The 20,530-nt window shown below is 31.9% G+C and overlaps 1 protein-coding gene across 2 annotated transcripts in view; it reads left to right on the forward strand.

The window, feature by feature from the left end:
- LOC108724191 (dnaJ homolog subfamily B member 6) overlaps positions 1-20,530 on the forward strand; it is a 29,005-nt gene that overhangs the window by 6,535 nt on the left and 1,940 nt on the right. Inside the window, exons 2-4 of one of the 2 annotated variants that reach the window (XM_018450424.1) lie at positions 3,367-3,473; positions 3,640-3,749; positions 13,408-13,518. In XM_018450424.1, the coding sequence (XP_018305926.1) occupies positions 3,409-3,473; positions 3,640-3,749; positions 13,408-13,518 (286 nt within the window). In that variant the 5' untranslated portion in view covers positions 3,367-3,408. The remainder of the gene's footprint in view (positions 1-3,366; positions 3,474-3,639; positions 3,750-13,407; positions 13,519-20,530) is intronic. The other variant, XM_018450425.1, reaches the window with a different exon arrangement.

Genomic DNA, 20,530 nt, shown 5'->3' on the forward strand with positions numbered 1-20,530 from the left:
TCACATTAGATTAAATTTGACACTACAGGTTTAACAGTAATTGGAAATAGATCAAAAAACTTCAAGGGCTTCGCGTTTTGTCACAATTCCGCAATTTCTAACAAAGCATTCGGCTATTTTTTAGTCTAGTTTTCATTAAGTCCAGTTTGCTCAGATTAAATCTGAAAATCAATCATTAGAAAAATATTAATACAAAACGGTAACAAATAAATATCAAAATTTCATGTTATTTAGATACTTTTTTAAGAAAGGTAAAAAAAAGGCGCTAAGAATACATTTATCTCGAAAAAAAGACTATTGTATCAAATTATAAAATCCAAGTTGTACTATCTTCATTGTACCAAGTTAAAAAGTAAACCCAAGTACAATTTTTATTGTACCGAATTATAAAACCTAAGTGATACTTTTATTATTAATTCTTCTATAGCTTAAATCAACTTAATTCTTATAACTCTGTGAAGCTGGCCCCTCATTTTCAAAATTATGAAAGAATAAGCAGAGTTTTGGTTGTCCTCCAAAGAGTTCTAGAGTTCTCTATCAATTTTAGAAAGAATTTCGTCGATTAAAGCGGTGAAAACACCATTTGAAGTTTCGGGAGAGCCAAGTTCACGATTCCGAAACTTTGAAGGGCTATAACTTCTTTACCGTTCATTTTAGCACTTTGATCCATGTAGGACAATCGATAGAACTCTTGGTGGGGGGGAGGAGGGGAAGGAGATAATCAGAACTCTCAAAAAAATATCGGATTTTCGAAAAAAACTTTTCAAAAAAAATTTTTTTTGAGAGAAAAAAATTTTTTTCAGATTTCGACCATTCTGTTATGAGTTCTGATAGCTTTTCAAAGAGTTCTAACGATTATGCTTAATGACCGATGCGCTGAAACCAATATCTAAAAAGTTCTAGAACTTTGAAGTTTCAGATTTCGAATTTTTCCAAGTCCACGCAGGTCAAAATTTTTTTCGAAATATACCCATTTCATTTTTTTCGAAATACTACCATACCGATTTTGTTGATAACTGTGACATATGAAAAACAATTAGTTTATGGGTATATTTCGATGATATATGTTACAAAGAACATTTTGGTACCAAAAACTTGCGAGCAACAAATTCTTTAAACAATGTTTAAGGGAACTTAGTGCTCGGTGCGAGCACCAATCTCGATAAACTAATTGTTTTACATATGTCATAGCAACAAAATTAGAAATGGTTATATTTCGACAGTATATATTACAAGGAACATTTTGATATCAAAGTCATGCGAGCAACAAATTTTATACATGATAACTTTTAGTCATGATGCTGGGACGCATAACGATGCAGTTTTGATTATTTTTATGAATATTTGTTTAACAATGTAATTTTTTCGATATGTTTTTGCAATATCCTGGAGCAACAAAAAAGCAACAAAATCTGGTGTACTTGTTTTTTTGATATCGCAGCTCTATATATATTTTTTCATCATGAGAGGTCCAGCTTGCCATTAACCTGGACCCCCCTATTTTCTTTTTTCTTTTTTTTTTGCTAAACGGTTGAAATTCAAAATTCGCTCTAGAGCAACAAATTAGCAACAAAATAGCATTAAATTTTTGACCCATGTCCCAACTCGATTTGCGCTAGTGGGGGGTCCAGGTTAATAGGGGTCACTTAAGACCCAACTAGACCATGGACCGTATCATCGTTGAAGATCTGCTTTTCAACAAAAAGTATATGTACGTATATACGTACGTGATTCTATTTGGCGGAGAGCCAGTTATCGCGAAAGCAAAAATAAAATTGGTCGAAGTAGTAGTGAACGTTGCGATGATGAAAAATTTTGAAGAGACGCGCATATCCGATTCTTTTTTCTGTTTCCAATTTCAATTTAATTCTTTAAAAAACAAACAAGTATAGGTATTTCTCTCGAACATTTCGGTTTTTACAAAACCATCTTTAATGGTAAATGACTTTCAAATTAATCATAATTAAATTCAATCTTCAGCCGAACGGCGCAAGACAGTTGCATACAATCAAAGTCTGACATACTATGAGTAATGTGTGTACATGAAATTCAGTCGTCGGTCTGTAAGAATGCCTCATGTTGTATCGGTCAAGATTTGAACGAAAATAATACTGGAAATACCAAATATCAAGAACATATAACAAATAGAATAATAAATCTTATTTTGTGAAAGAAACCAGTATAACTATTGTCCATTAGAGCAAGACTGTAGAAGGAATAATGACATTTGAAGGAACATTGGTTGCGTTCAACAGAGAAAACTGATCAGTGAGCCTTTAATGTGATTCTTTAATATGATTGGTTCTTGTCTTTAAATCTTCGTTAGATCTAAATGTAGGAATCAATCGTATTAAAGAATATACACTGAGTGTTCACTGATTAGTTTTTCTCTGTTAAACGCAGCCAATGACGTCAAAGCATGCGTTATAACTGAAAGATGGAAGAAAGGAACAACGACAGGGGAAATAGGTTATTTAAAAACGACGAGGAAGAGAAAATGATGGAACTTAGGTAAGAGATAATGTATTAAGGATGGGTAGGTATGTATCAGACAGTAACTCTGTCATATTTATTTAGACCCTTTTTTGTTTAATTATCATATCAGATGTTAATTGAATTTAATTATGATTATTTTGTAAATGACTTATCCATTGAAGATGGTTTTGTGAAAATCGAAATGTTTGGAAGAAATATACTTGTTCGTTTTTAGAAACAAAACACTAACGTCGTGTCTAGCTCATTGTCCATTGTACATTTAAATTTTAATTCTCTGAGTCAATTAGATTCTCATTATTTTTATTTAATCATTTTGATCGATTCGTTGAAACGAGCCGAAGTGAAACCAGACTCGAATTGTGACGGTGATATGTCGAGAGAGTCAAGAAGAGACCGATAAGTAGTGATTCCGTGTTGGCGCAAATCTTGCTATCATATCTGACCTCCACCTTCGTATTTCCAACTATTTTCGATGATTGGCTCGGCTAACTTTAGTCATTTCATCTTCGGATTTACTCGCTTTTAGTTTGTTAGCGAGATTTCGTCGTTATACGTGCGTATTCCTGCGCTCGATTTCAATCATTAATTGACACCCGCATGTCATCGTATGTACGTACATACATCGTTGCACGCTGACCGATCAACTCGCAGAGTCTCGCCACAAATACATTACGTTAACACGTTAAAGATCGTCGCGTTGTGAGAATCGCGCTATTACGTCTCACTTACGGGGAGCTTAAGGAAGCATGACATTGTGGCGACGATATCGACATCGGACTTTCGATTGTGTATCTCTACATTATCGTATTGGAATCGATCTCGCGGTTTAATTGTTGACTTCTGTTGATTCTCTCGTATTGTCCGCGACAGGTGGTTTCCTAGATCCTGATTCATCCTCGAACGTGTTGAACGATGGTCGATTACTACAAGGTGCTCGAAGTACAGCGGATCGCTACTAGCGCTGATATCAAAAAGGCGTAAGTTCAATCCGTTCATCGATTCTTCATCCAGCTATCTTCTCTCGGGGATATGGCGTTGTAAACGATTTAAACTAATAAGTTTTGAAATCTTGTGAAATGATTACCCAGTCGTATTTTCGACAAGCTTCACTAACGTAATATCCGGCGTATTTTCGTTCCACAGGTATAGAAAGCTGGCATTAAAATGGCATCCGGACAAGAATCCGGATAATTTGGAAGAGGCGAATAAAAGATTCAAGGAAATCTCGGAAGCGTACGAAGTCTTGAGCGACGGTAAGCATACACACATGCGTCGAGATAATGATAACACTGTTCAACAAAAAAAAAATGCACACGAACGAAGGTAATTGTTTTTCATAGTTTTTTTGAATGCTGAATACGATCTCGTTTCAACATTGCTTTATCGTCTTAAAATCTTAGTATATTTTAATATTATAATATTTTAATATTATAACTATGATGTGTGACATGTTGAAGCAGTTTTATTGCCATCAAAATTAAATATATCATTACTGCAAGATTCGGAACGTTGAAATAACGCGTTAGCGTTACTCATTATTAATTTACATAAAAATAACGCGTAAGCATTATTCGTTATTAATTTTAAAAAGAAACACGTTATCATTACTATTGCTTGGAAAGTAATGATTCGTTACTTTTTTGTAATATTAAAGTAAGATATTAAAGTTAAATATCAAAGAACGATATTATATTAAAAAATTACATTATTTAGTAATCAATATTAATTGTAACAATCAATATTAAAACTTAAAACTCTAAGCTAATCTCTATATAACACGCTTTTTTTTATACTAAACTTATCTAATAAATTTTCTATAATTCTTTGTATTAATATTTTTATTTTTTAATATATATGTATTTTATATTTACATTTAGAAAGTTAGATAGTAATCTACAAATGCAGATTTTACTAACAATTTTTAAACATTGTTTTTTTAACATTAATGTTATTAAGAATGTATTACAACAAAAAAATAATCTATTGAATAGATAAATGAGATAATAAGGGATTAAAATAATGATAAATGTAATGGCTTAATTTGTTATCGTTGCTATAAAGTGTAACGATGTTACCGTTACAGAAGAAAGAAATAATAACGATAACAACGTTACAAATAATGTATTACTTCCCAACTCTAGTTATTAGTACTTTCAGTCTTTAATAGAAATTTATTGTGACGATTTAAAAAATATTTATAATATAAACTCTCTATATTGCATCAAAATTGCTACATACAGGATGTCCCATTTTAAAGGATCCACTCAAATATCTCAGAAACACTGCGTTAAATCGAAAAATGTTTCAGACAAAAGTTTTGTAACTTCGAGGGGGACATAAGATGGTACAGTTGGTTTGACCTTGGGTGGCGATGTCAAGGTCAAGGCAAGGTCACTTTGAATTTTTAAAATGGAATTCACCATTTTTCATTACATATTCTTGTAGTTTACCTCGAGAGCTTTCCAAAAAACTATAATTAAGTTCATTTTTATTAAGTACTTTTTGAGTTATAAAGCTTGCAAGTTACAGCATTGGTCAAACCAATGGTACCATCTTATGTCCCTCTCGAAGTCACAAAACTTTTGTCTGAAACATTTTTCGATTTAACGCAGTATTTCTGAGAGGTTTGAGTGGATCCTTTAAAATGGTACACCCTGTATATAGTCATTAAGGAGATCCCTAAAGCCGTCTGTATTACCGACTAAATCGTATTTTTTGTAAAACAATTACTTTTTTCCTTTTTACAGATTCTCGAAAATCCTTTTCCAGGATTAAAGTATACGCATTAATACGTGTCTGTGAGATGGAGTTTATGCAGAACGATAAAAAATTTTTCTTAAGATTTCAATTTCGAAATTTTTTTGTCGTTCAGCATAAACTCCATCTCATAGACACGTATTAATGCGTATACTTTAATTCTGGAATAGGATTTCAAATCTGTAAAAGAGGAAAAAAGTAATTGTTTTAAAAATACGATTAGTTGGTAATATAGACAGCTTTAGGATCCCCTTAAGGATTTCCTAAAAATATTTTATTATTTGTTCAAACTTAAATATTTTTCAGAACATATTTTTCGACGAATAAGATTAATGTTCAACGAAAATATTTTTCGTTGAACATTAATCTTATTGAATTGAAAATGAGTCGGTCTCTCGCAGCCTATTAAAAGTCATTGTAATGAGTCGCCGCGATTCGGCACTCTTCTGTTTGGAAATCGGCGTACATACTCTCGCACCGTAGCATTACCGTCGTAGAAACCATACACGAAAACTATGTCAGCATATTCAACGTTAGAATATGTACGCGGCATATTGTGACAGAAGTAATTCACCTGATAGCTTCTGATGAGTAACTGACGAATTTATAGGAGAAAGGCAGAAATGTAAACAAACAAAAAAGTTTTCACCTGAAAACGGAATTATTATTGTTTTCGTGCACGATTTCAGCGACGATAATACTTCAGAGGAAGTGCAGGAACGAAACAATTACGTTTTATCTTTTTTGCGATTTTCTCCAAAACGAAGCAAGAACGAGCATATCTCTACAGGACTTTTTTTCTAGTTAATCGATTCTCTACACGCTCCCGAAATTTAGACATTTAAATTCGGGACACCCTGTACAATGAAGTTAATGTACCGAAATTGACGTGTGCAAAATTCTATGGTAGGTTATCGATGAAATAACAGAGAAAAAAATGCTGGTCCGTACACCGAAATGAAGCCAACATCTGTGCGAGAAAGAAAGGCAGAGAGTCCCAAATGTTCGCAATGCGCATGCGCAGCACCGTCATCTGTATGAATTGTACAGTTGGTTTATGGTGCGTTCGGGGAGACGCTATTAGCGCTATTTCTGTCATTCTATCTTCGTTGTTTATTAAATGTAAAATAAGGTTAGAATGACAGAAATAGCGCTAATAGCGTCTCCCCGAACGCACCTTTAGCGTTTCTTACACATCTATGTAATGTATGAATATGTAAGAAACACTAAACCAACTGTAAGTTATCGATGAAATAACAGAGAAAAAAATGCTGGTCCGTACACCGAAATGAAGCCAACATCTGTGCGAGAAAGAAAGGCAGAGAGTCCCAAATGTTCGCAATGCGCATGCGCAGCACCGTCATCTGTATGAATTGTACAGTTGGTTTATGGTGCGTTCGGGGAGACGCTATTAGCGCTATTTCTGTCATTCTATCTTCGTTGTTTATTAAATGTAAAATAAGGTTAGAATGACAGAAATAGCGCTAATAGCGTCTCCCCGAACGCACCTTTAGCGTTTCTTACACATCTATGTAATGTATGAATATGTAAGAAACACTAAACCAACTGTACAATTCACGCAGACGACGGTGTTGCGCATGCCCATTGCGAACTCTACAGCTTTCTCTCTCGCATACATGTTGGCTTCACGTTCAGCGCGCTCTATTCCAATAGTATATATTCTAAGGGTGACACACATACACGCGCGCGCACACGTACGCACAAATACATTATACATATATAGGATGATCCAGACTACCCGCAAAAGCCGGCATGTACATATTCCTCATGAAAAAGTGAGTCAAAAACGTCAATAGCGAAACTTGTAATATCAATAGTTTTTAAACGATGAACTTTTGAAAATGTCTAACCATAGGGCATGAAGTTCGCGTCGTCAGGTACGGTGCAAAAGCGGCACGGCCATGCAAATCTGATGGATACCGCTAAATGGCACGGTACCGAACGAGTATCGCAAAGGTTCGTGAAATCTTTACTAAAATCTTTACTACTGCGGTATTCTTAAATTGAGTCCGATTTAATTGATAAGAAGTAATGTCAATTGTAAATTCACTTTTTCGTGAGGAATATTTACATACACATGGCGTCACTAATGTCTAGCCATGTGCACGAGTATCGAGGCATGTTCAAGACGCGCATTCCTTTCTAAATATTCATGTATTATGATTAATAGTTATTCGAAAAATATAACGTAAACTTAAAATTGAACTAAATTGAAATTAATTGGTCAGTGATTAATTATTTATTTTGAGTATTAAAAGTACTATTTTAAAATTACAAATAAGTAGTTAATCACATCTATCAAAATAAATAATTAATTACTGACCAATTTAATTTTACCAGTAATTTACAAGGATATATGTCAATATATATGTTTTTTTCTACCGTATAATCTTTATTTGTATATACAGGAAAAGAAGAAAACTAACCTTTAAAAATAAAGACAATTTTCGCATTGTTCTTTTATAAAAAATAAAGTTTGAGAAAGTGAGAAAGAATTGCAGAATGTTGTGTGTAACAGCGATTTTATTTATAAATTATTAAGTTATTTATAAATTATACGTTTAGTTTAAATTATTTATAAATTATTAAATTTAGTTTATGTTTAGTTTAAATTTAGTTCAATTTTAAGTTTACGTTGCATTTTTCGAATAATCATTAGTCATAACGCATGAATATTTAGAAAGGAACGCGCGTCTTAAACATACCTCGATACTCCTATCAATTCAGATGGCTAGGCATTTGTGACGCCGTGTGTAGAGTCAGGGCCTAAAAGGTTGCGACACTTTTTTTAAAATGGGTTTTGGAATGTAGCCTACTCACCGAGTGATTGGTTCTTATTTGTCAATCCATGAATAAAAACCAATCACTCGATGAGTAGTCTGCATTTCGAAAGCTATCGAAAAACCTAACCAAAAAAAATGTTGTAACCTTTTAGGCCCCGGCTATACATGCTGGCTCTTGCTGGTGGTCTGGATCATGGTGAAAGAATACAAGGTGAGACACTCCCATGGATGCACACTCGTCCAATATGTAACGACTGCTTTTTACCAATCAAATGTTTGCCCCAAATGTGGGACAAGAATTTGATTGGTTGTTCTATATTAGTCTAGCAGCCATTATATGCGCAGTGTCTCATCTTATATTCTTCCACTATGGTCTGGATCACTTTGTATATGTATAATATAATTATGCATATGCGTGCGTGCGTGCGTGCGTACATATACACACAACAATATAGTCAACCTATTTTTGCTGATATTTTCGTGCAATTACATTGCCTTTATATGCATTTAAACGCAAATATGCAGATAAATATGTAATATTTATAATATATCGATATTGAACAATCAGTTTTCGCACTGTGTGGTGTATATCTGAACACGTAAAGAGGGAAGTCTATCGGGTCAGTCTTCGTCCCTATCTGAAGTTTATTCTAAAGTATCAGAAAAAATCTATTATTGTAAGAACTATTGAAATCATGTTATTTGAGCCTAAACGGACATATCTTGACATTCTGTAACTAATTAATCTTACTTATTTCTATCATCAATTGTTTAATCTTATTTTTATCATCAACATTTCTATCATTGCTCTTATATCATTTATTTATAACTTATCGGTGATCTAGTTACCCTATATATTAAGATGGTCTATATTTTTCTACTTCCAAAATTTTTTCGTGGCACCCCTCAGAATGGTTCCAATCCATAAAAAAAAATTCCTGTTAAAAGAGTAGGTACCCGTAAATAAGGCCAAATTTTGCCTTGCGATCAAACCTAAACTAATCTTTAAAAATGCTTTCTTATATCCTAAGAAATACAAAAATAACCATCATTTATCCGAGAAATGGTGAGAAAGTTGTGGGAATAACGCAGTAAGCTAGCTTTAATATTGGTTTATACGTAGAAATCAACAGTCTGCCATATACCAAGTTTAGGAAATTACATCTGTCTAATCAAAATAAAGTATTTTGCATTTTTTTATTTTAACAAATTGTTTTGTGTTTTTTTAACTTTTTTTTATTGATTTGAAGATTTAATATTTATTTAATTCTTTTATAATTTGGGTCAATGATAATAATAATAATAATAAATATGGTCGACAGCATTTAGTCATTAAATGTAAGTAATCCGTACCCTTTTTATTTGTACTATTAGCGAAAAGAACAGGAAGTTCGTAAAGAAACATAATATGGTGCAGAATAAGACGCAAACATCCTGCTAATAAAATATAATTGTATGTGTTCTTCTTAAACGTAATTCTCATTGTTTTCTTCGGACCCTGATAATCCCCATGGTAGGGAAAAGTGAAGAGATTGAAACGCTGGTAGAGTCCGACTGAAATCACATTTTGACTTGGCGGGAATTATTTTTTTATGAATTGGAACCATTCTGAGACGTGTCGTGAAAAGAATACGAATAAAAAAGTTTCAAGTATAAAAAAAAAGATGAATCACTAATACATTATATAAAGTTCTTATATTGAGAATTGACAAGACTAACAGTCAGCTTTCGCTTTTAGCATTATGTTTTATACCGTGAATTTTAATCAATCCTGATCCATTAACTTTAAATTGTAGCTTAAAAATTATTATAGCATTATAGACATTTTGGCACTAGAATTTTCATCTTAAAACAATCTTAGGAATCTATCCTTAAGTATTATTAAATTTACGGGATATCCTACAAAAAAATATGAAACAATGCTAAATTTATAGAATAGAAGTTTTCGACTGTTCACATTGTTTTTAACCACGAAAACATTTAAACGATTAAACATATTTATTAAATCATATCGCTGAAATTATCGGAATCGTATCAGTTACAAGAAAGATGTTAAAAAGTAATCGATTTTTGCTTCCAAGCCAGCATGTAAAATTTGCATGGTTTTTATAATATTATTTCTTATAGCTTTTTGGTTGTAGAATCACATGATAGAATTTATTTGCCGTTAAAATGAGTTAAAAACCTTAACAATTGTAATCAAACATAGTCTTTTTTAGATGTATCATTCGGTAGTACACATCGTTTTTTTCAGGTAATATAACATACATCCGCGATTGTGTATTAATAGATCTGTATACGTGTAATCAGATTAGTGTTCAGCGACGTTGACGACACACTCCCTCCCGTATTCATTTTTGTGACGAGTTATGTATTTGATGAGAAAAATGGGGTCATAAATGATCCATCTTGCGGATCTTCCGTTTTTACCCTTTTTCCTCATACTTTGACAGTAAATGGATGTCACCACATAATTTTATAACCAAAAACTATAAGAAATAATAGTACAAATTTTACATGCCGTCCTGGGAGCAAAAATAATTTTTAACATACTTCTTTACAGAATTAATGGGTAAAACTTCGGAAAATGGGCGACCTCACCAATTCTAATGACCTTGACATATGTTGTTCTCCCACCCCACCTCCCCCCTACTAGGGGGCGCTCGACTGAAGCGACTCCCCACCCCCAAGGGGCGCACGACTTCCATAATTGTATTATTGCACATGGGTTTCAACTTTGTATGTACGTTTAATTTAAACTTTATTTATTAATAACTTTTTAACGAATAATGAGCGGCGGTTAAAATTTGTGGGAGATCACTCAGGGTCATGATCCTGACAACATGTCAAGATCATTGGAATTAGTGAGGTCACCCATTTTCTTAAGTTTTTTACCGATTAATGATTGAATTAGAAGCCATCGCTTTTCTTTAGCCGACATTAATGTAATAAAACAAATGCGGAGAGAAAAAATTCGCTATGATCGCTAATCCTTTGCCATAACGACAAATTCCATTTGCGAATATAGGGATCGCAAAATTATTTGCAGGCGTAACAAATAAGATTTGTTGATTTATATACACTTACTGACAAAAGTTAAAAAACAAAGTAATTGTTTGAGAATTACTCTATATTATTTATTTTCTAAGGTACATAGGTTGGAACTGAAAATCGTATAATGAGATAACAGTTCATACATCAATAAATAATAAGTTTTTTCCTGAATATACTTATATGAAGATCACAATTAAATTGAATTGAAGAAACAAAACAAAAGTTGTGTGACAAAAGTCAAGAAACATAAGAATGTCTCGTTTCTAAGTAGAGAAAAGAATGTAAACAAATATGTTCGACGATGTTCAGTCTTTTCTTTGACATTGCTGTATGTAGTTCGTATCACAATTTACGTTAAAATATGGCAAAAAGGCAACGTTGAACTGAAACTGGAAAACAAAGAATAGTTGAAATGTTTAACAATGGCAAAAAAAATTTTGATATTGCAAAAGTGTTTAATATGAATCGTTGTATTATCACGAAAATTATAAAACGTTTTCAAGATTACGGAACTGTTAAAACGACATCAGGAACTGGAAGACCGCGAAAACCAACTCAAAAGCAAGATTTACAAGGTTCTCTAAATTCAATCCATTTGACACTACTTCCGAAATGAAAAATCATTTGGGCCTGCACAGAATTAGCAGCAGGACAGTTAGCCGTAGTTGAGATGAGAACAATCTTTTTTCACGCAAAAAAAAAAAAAAGCGTGCAAGAAACCACTTATTTCTAAAAAAAAAAAAAAAGAGAGTTCGTTCGTTTGAAGTTTGCCAAAGTACACACTAATTGGACTGCTACTGAGTGGTCAAACATTTTATGGAGTGATGAGAGTAAATTTAACTTATTTGGAAATGACTCTAGAAAAACGTGCGACGCCCTACCGGTCAACGGTTTAATGTTAAATATCTAAAACCGACCGTAAAATTTGGTGGCAGTAATGTGATAGTATGAGGTTGTTTCTCGTATAGCGGTCTTGGTTCATTAATACAAATAAAGGAAACAATGAATAGATTTGTGTATCGTGACATCTTACAAAATATGCTGCCATTTGCCAACGACAAAATGCCATCAGAGTGGTCATTTCAACACGATAATGACCTTAAACATTCTTCTAAATTAATTAAGACATTTCTTACGAAACAAAACGTTAATACAATTAAGTGGCCAAATCAATCCCTGGACTTGAATCCAATTGAACATTTATGGGATTACGTTGGACGTCAATTGGGAAGTCAACCTAAGATTATTACAAAAATTACAGACATTTACACATTATTGTTTATGTTAAAAGTTGATATTTAATGTATGTTTCTTAACTTTAGGCACACAACTTTTGTTTTGTTTCTTCAATTTAATTTAATTGTGATCTTTATATTTGAGAAAAAACTTATTGTTTATTGGTGTATGAACTGTTATCTCATTATATGATTTTTAGTTCCAACCTATGTATCTTAGAAAATAAATAATATAGAGTAATTCTCAAACAATTACTTTGTTTTTTAACTTTTATCAGTAAGTGTATGTTAACCCAGCAATCAAAATTTGTTGCAGTTGCAATAATAATAAATATATTTGTTAAATAAGCAAAAGATACATAATTGCATATAATATTTGGAGATAAAGATTAAGATTAGATTAAATTAATTAATTAAAATAAAATGGAATTTCTTCTTTTTATTTTATTACTACATGTATATTAACAGAATTTGCATGAAACATGAAACATATTTACAATGAAGTATAATATAATACTTTTGAGTCTTTCACACGTCTTTACTTCAGAGATGCCAGAAGATTTGTAGGTTATGGTCGTGTCATTATCCATTGCTAATGCCAACGCGAATGCCAACCTTGTTGTTCACTTCATTAGGGCGAGGAGCGCGTATCAGTGCGCTCTGACCTAATTGAGAGCTTCAGAGCCATACTTACAAGCGCACAAAAATTCCAAATTGAAATGCAAAACGTGGATAAATATACATTGTTATAATTACAATTATATTAGTAACAAATACAAATTAATGTGCAATTTTTTTTACTCGCTACAAAAGATTATTTGCATCAAATGCAAAATATTTAAATATGCAAATTTGCTATAAACAGCAGAGAAATTTGACAAACACATTTTGCAATCCCTTCTGCGTTCATAGCAAATCTTTTTCCTCCGTGAAAGCTTCTTAGATTGTATATATAAATTGCGGATTGTAGATTATCGAGAAATTTGTATACGAATGGACGCAAACGAGAAGTATATGTGTATGTGCGAAAAAGATCGAAGCGATATAGAAAATTTTTCCAGATGTAAAAAGACGCACTTACGATCAACGCTTATATCAGAAGGCGGCATCAAGGCCCGGCCGTGGATTCACCTTCCGGAGTTTCTTTGATTCTCCCTTTCAACGATACTTTGGTACCACTTGAAAAATATGATTTGCAGAGTGCTCAAAGCATTGTGTTCTGTAGTTTCGTTTCTTTTTTTTTATTTACTTTAATAACGTATTGCAATATGTTTTTCGCGTTTCTTTTCTTCTTTTGAAAAGATTCAAATGCCCATGCCGCCGAAAACGGGCGCGAAACGCACGCGATGGGTGACTACGATGACTACAATATTCGAGAATTTTGAGTTGCAAGTTGATTGAATTAAAACACAACACGACTACTCATAAAAATTGTATTAGTACTTGATTCATAATTTATAATTAATAAGTTGATTAATATATGAATATCTCTCTTTAATTAGAACGATTTCGAATACGAATATAGCGAGATGCAATACATATTTGATCGCTCACATTATTTTATTTCTTTGAAAAGGAAAAAAGTTTGCGAGTTTTCTCTTATTTCTAATATCATATCGAATAACCACGTGTTGCAGTTAACCCTGCTTGCGTTCTATGGTCAACATGTACTAACAACTAGTAAATTATAACTTGACTCGAGAGAGTTATACTCCTGATGAAAAATTCAATGTTTACCAGCTGAGCAACATATTTAATATATGAAAGCGATACATGATCAATTCCACAGACTTCTGTATTATACACTAGACCAATAATTTCCTTATTTACCGTACTTAAAAGTTGTCTTCGAAAACTACATACTGTACAGGGTGATCTACGTAAACCGAACGTCTTAAATATTTCACTTATTTTTGTTGATACGAAAATAGTTTTAGATGGAAGCAAAACGGTTTCGAGGGAAACATATTTTAGTCAGTTCGGTTTTTTTTAAGTGGAGGCGCTAAAAAAATTTCAAATGGAACAACATGAATTTTTTTACATAATATGATTTCTCTAACTGTTTTATAACGCATATAAAAGTGTTAAGGTAAAATTATTAAAAATCAATAGTTTATTATTAGATAGGTTTATTATTAAATAGGTATTTTATACTTTATTCTGACATATGTTGGCATAAAATGTTAAATATCTCGTAACTGTTAATTTTTTTATAATCGTACCTTAATACTTTTATGAACAGAATAATGATATGAATCAAAGAAAGATGTAAAGAAAACACATAGTTGCTTATTTAAAAAATTATCTATTTGGCCTCTATATAGATAATTTTTTGATTCGTATAAAGTGACCCATTTAATTATTAGCGGTTAAAAATATAGATCAGGGGAGACTCCCCCTCCGAGTGACCTTGAGGAAGTTTTAACTGCAGGACGTTACTCGTTAAAAAGTTACAAACAAAAAAGTTGATAGTCATTATACCAAAATCAATTGAATATTCGGTAATACTGAACATCACAAAAATTCTTCAACAATTATATCGACGAAGAATGTTATTCGCGGAAGTTACGCGTCCCTAAGCAGAGGGGAGATGCGGTGGAAGTCTCTTGACATGAAAATCGTGCGTCCCTAGGTAAGGGAAGAGATGAGACTCCCCTGCAAAGGGGCGCACGACTCTCACCTTTGACTCTCGCCCCCCTCCCCCCCTGCAAAGGGGTGCACGACTCTCGCCTCCGACTCACCCGAAGGTATCCATAACCTCGCAATAAGGCGAGTTTCAACCTGTTAAAACTCGCCTTATAGATAAGTTTACTGCTATTGCTATTTCCGTTAGATTATGTAGATCTAAAACAGTATCTTGATTGGCTCATCGACTTAAGTTCACGTCTTAAAGTTACTGTTACAGAAATTTTGTTTGTGGCAGCCCTAAGCGTTGTAAATAAGGTCACGTCCAATCAAATTATAGATCTTATATACATAGATGCGCCTTTCTCATTAGGTAGAAATAGACAGTAAATGCATTGTATCATTTAGCCTTTGCTGTACCAAATATATAATGCGCATGCTCAAAGTGACATATGAGAAATGATAACAATTTCAGATATATTATGCAGTGACGTTTTAACCGATAGGTTAGGGTTAGGTTAGGTTAGGTTAGATTATAATTGATGAAGTCTTGCAAAAATGATAAGACGATGTGTGAGCTAGCTATGTGTATATTGAAGGAAGAATGGCAATGTTTTCTTTCATTCATAAATAGTTGATTATGATAACGCTTTTTAGGCTTTCACGAGTATTATCTTTGAAGGTACCAGAAGGTTTGAGGGTTATCGCGGGAGGGGGGGTACCATTAGCTGAAATGGTGTTCCACTAATTACATGATTTCATTTTATTTCATATGATATCATTGATTACAAATGATTTCATCTAATTATAAATGATTTCTCGTGATTGTATGTGTAATTTATCACATTTTTAGTGATTACAAATGATTTAATTTGATTAGAAACACTCTGACGCGCGGGAATAACTACCTGATATAATCGTAGGACAGTGTCTCTAAAACCATGAAATCCTTAGGAAATCCCTATGTAATCATTTTACTATCAGATGTGTTCATGAAATCAGATACAATCATGTGGAATTATTAAAAATCATAATGAAATCATATGTAATCAGCATAAATTATTTTGAATTTCTATGTAATCATTGGTGATCATGTGTGTAATCACCATGAAATTTGTGATGAAAGCATGTATGATCATCATACAATTTTATTTTATCAGTATAAATAATTCTAAAGGCCGCGATACAGATTTTTGCATAACGTATAATGCATAGTGCATAAAAGAATCAATCAATTAAAATTCTTCTTTTCGGTGAAGTGGAAGGAAAGGGAGGATTCAGATTGGTTCTTTTATGTATTATGCGTTATGCTTTATGCAATGGTCTGTGTCGCGGTCCTAAGGCTAGGTCCACAACCTTGCTTTAAGAGGCCGTAAGCTTTAAGTTGTAAGTGACGATATATTGGCCACAGAACTTATGCTTTTAGGCGTAAGAATTGGGTTTTACTCAATTCGCTTAAGTCGATTAAAGCCTAAAGACTGCGCAAAAACAGTTCAAAGATAGAAATTATTGTCACTTAATCTCTTTCGACTTATGACTTAAGGCTTCTTAAAGCAAGGTTGTGGACCTAGCCTAAAATAGCAGAACGTAAACAATATTAGCAGCCACGTTTTCTTGCGCACATAGAGCATCATTTGTACTTGTTTAACATTAGATGATCGATAGAAATAAATTATACTCTATACGTTTGATGCGCAAATTCGGAACGTACTTCTATTATAGAATCTTACATATAAAACGAAGCGCGACCGAATGTATATCGCGAATGTATATATACTAAAAAAAACATGGTGGCATGTTGTTTACATTTTGCAACCTTAGATTTACATACACAAATTTCATCAGATTTCATGGTGATTCCACATGATTTCATCACAGATTTTGGTGATTACATCTGATTTCCAGTGATCATGGGGAAATTTAAAATGATTTCTGCTGATTATATATGATTTCATTATGATTTCTGACGATTCCACACGATTTGATCTAACTTCATGATTATATCTGATTGCAAATTGCAAAATGATAACATGAGGATTTCATAATGATTTCAGAGACACTATCCCACGATTACATTAAGTGATTATCCCCCCCTCGAGTTATCGCCGTGTTTTTATCCATTGCTAATGCCTACTTATCATTGATAAATGGAATGGTGAACCACTTGATTTTTTCTTTTTGAACGTTCTTATATTGATATTATTATGCACTGAAAGAAAAATGTACCAAATTTTAATAAATATTTGTGTTTGAATAGTGCCAGTTGAATATTTACTAAATGTAAACATATATTTATTTGGTACAAGAACCATTAATTTGATTTATCTATTATTATATTTTATTTAGCAAATATTTATTTTCCGTAAATAAATATTATATTAGTACTATTCGAACAATTTATTAAAATTTAGTACATTTTCTCTCAGTGTGGTTGTTCGATTTTTTAATTAATTTTTTTATCTTCTTCAAGATCTTAAAAATAAAATCCAAAGGATAGTCGTTCTCCAATGAAATATTAATTATGAATTCAAAGTTCTTTTTGTAGAATTCTGGATATCAAAGATGAAAGACTCTGTCAATTAAACCTAAAAACTGATTAAATTCTACTGAATTGATCAAGTTCTACGTACGCTCAATCGATAGTTTCCACTCGAATTGTATAATAAAAGTGCTTTTATTTTTTTTTTTACGTGCCCTACGAGATATTGCGACGCAAAATTCCGATGTGAAACTTTTTAAGATACGTCGTCGTTATTGTCATTATGTTCATGTTCATCGTCCAGCTAGACTGTATTGTTGGATGTTTTGGTGCGAGAGTGCGCTAGTGTATTAGTGCAAGAAGCGCTAGCGGTGCATGAAACGAAATTATACACTGGTATAATAATGAAAAGCGATTTATTCGTCAACGATCTTTTTTTATATATTATAATTAATATTTAACAAAAGGAGATCGAACGGAAATGAAATTATACATTATATTTGTTGACTAAGCCAGAGTATGATAATGACAAAGCGATTTATTCGACCTCGATCTTCATTTGTTTATAACTTAATTTTGTTTTATATTATTATAAAATAATGAATATAACAAGTAATAAATTAAAATCGAAATAAAGATACACATAAAATTTATATAAAGATATAGGTACTTAAGATTTCGGCTCTCTTCAAATTTCGTGCACACACAAACACTTGAAAATCTATTTCTTGAAATCAATTATAAGATAAACTGTTTACGTGAAGATGTTTATCATTACAAAATGCGTGATATCAGTACAAACTTACTTTTTTAAAAAAGGTAAAAAAAGGCTCTAAGAATATACGTGCTTCTCGAATAAAACCTAAGTGTCCAACCCAAGTAATAGTAGTTCTAATTCTTCTTCAAGGATATTCTTATTGAAAGTCTTCTTATTCCAACCCAAGTAATGGCAGCTTTAATTCTGTCAAAAATTATTACTCCTCGAAGAAAACTAATGTATGAAATGAAAAATTAAAATCCAAATGATATAGTCTTAACTAACCAAGTTAAATTCTATGAAATTAAAAAGTAAAACCCAAGTGGTACTATCTTTGTTATTCACTTAACTCTAATGATATGCATCATTCATATAAAAGATTGATATCAACAACTAGCGTCAAGTTAAATTCTATACCAAATTAAATAAAGAATATAATCCAAGTGGTACTTTTTTAATTTTTTCTATGAAACCTAAGTATATATAGTAATATTTGTATTCCTGAAGGATCTTCCTATTCAGATCCAAATGGCTTTAATTCTCCTTGTATAAAATTTTTATATCGCAATTCATTCAAAGACATTTTCTCTTCCAACCAAAGTAGTAGTTATTTAATTCTTTTTCAAAATGTTATCACAAAATTGCGTTACATCGTAACGCCATTTCCATTCAAGTATTACCACAAAAAGTTAAAGAAATAAACACTTAGCGCGGCTAGATCGAATAATAAAAACTATAAATACAATTAAAAAATATAATAATAGTTAATAAAAATAAATTATATAAGATAATTATAATTTTAATATAATAATGAATTTAATCTGAATGCTACACTGAATAAAACTAAAGTTTACTGTTTTTTTTTTTTCCCCATAACGTATTTCTTATAAGTCCAAGTTTATTTATCTTGGACTTAAATCTAACAGCTTGCACAACTTTCGTAACTTATACGATTGTTTAACTCAATCGCATAACCCACGCTGAATACTTTTACTGTCATAGGAATGTTTCTTATTTTTCTTATTTTAAACATTACATTCATGTTTTTAGTACTATGTTATATATTATATAGTGATTGAGCAGCGTCAAGTGTTTACTTCTGTAACTTTTTGTGATAACACTTTAATAGACAAGGTAACACAATGTTGTGATAATGTTTTGAAAAAGAATTAAAAATAACTACTACTTTGATTGGAAGAGAAAACGCAATTCTTTGAATGAATTGCGATACAAAAATTTTGTATAAGAAGAATTAAAACCATTTGGATCTGAATAGAAAGATTCTTCAATAGAAATACAAATATTACTATATATATTTTTTTAGGTTTCATTGTATAAAAATTAAAGATAGTACCACACTTGGATTATATTCTTTATTTAATTTGGTATGGAATTTAACTTGATGTCAATTGTTGATACCAAATCTTTTATACGAATGATGCATATCATTAGAGTTAAGTAAATAACAAAGATAGTACCACTTGGGTTTTACTTTTTAATTTTATAGAATTTAACTTGGTTAAGACTGTACCATTTGGATTTTAATTTTTCATTTGGTATATTAGTTTTTTCGAGGAGTAATAATTTTTTATATAGAATTAAAGCTGTCATTACTTGAGTTGGAACAAGAAGACTTTTAATAAGAATATTCTTGAAGAAGAAATAAACTACTATTACTTGGGTTAGATACTTGGCTGTGTTCCGTTTCATGATGCATATCATGCATCTTTTATCCTTGTTATTCACCGAATGTTAAACAAGGATAAATGATGCATTATGCACATCATGCATGAAACGGGATGCAGCCTTAGGTTTCGAGAAACACGTATATTCTTAGCGCTTTTTTTTTACCTTTTTTAAAAAGTTTGTACTGATAACACAAGTAACGATAATATCACACATATTCGCATGTTCGTACATATCGATAACATTATAGCTTAAAAAAAATTGTAATTTAAATTACAATAAATTTAATAAGCGCTCTGAAATGGGACAAATTTAGGAATTTAAAGAAAAGCTGTAATTTCAATAAATTTTGTTAGTATTTTTTTGAAGGTTCAGAATAATGCTACAAGAATTCTACCAAAAAGTATTAAAATTTAAATCGCTTTTGCTTGAAATAGAAAAGTTATGATTAATTTTCGTATCGCGAAAACATGAAGTTGGCATCCTATATCTTCAAATCTTTATTTTTCTATATTTAATCGTCAGAACGCTTTTCAAAACGTATCAGAAGCTTTAGAACTTTTTGGGGAAGCGGCAGAATTCTGTTAGTTACATCGAAATTTTGAAAATGGGGTGCCAACTTCGTAGATGTTGGATG

The sequence above is a fragment of the Mycetomoellerius zeteki genome, unplaced genomic scaffold (genome assembly GCF_001594055.1).
Source record: "Mycetomoellerius zeteki isolate Tzet28-1 unplaced genomic scaffold, Tzet1.0 scaffold28, whole genome shotgun sequence".
Taxonomy (NCBI): domain Eukaryota; kingdom Metazoa; phylum Arthropoda; class Insecta; order Hymenoptera; family Formicidae; genus Mycetomoellerius; species Mycetomoellerius zeteki.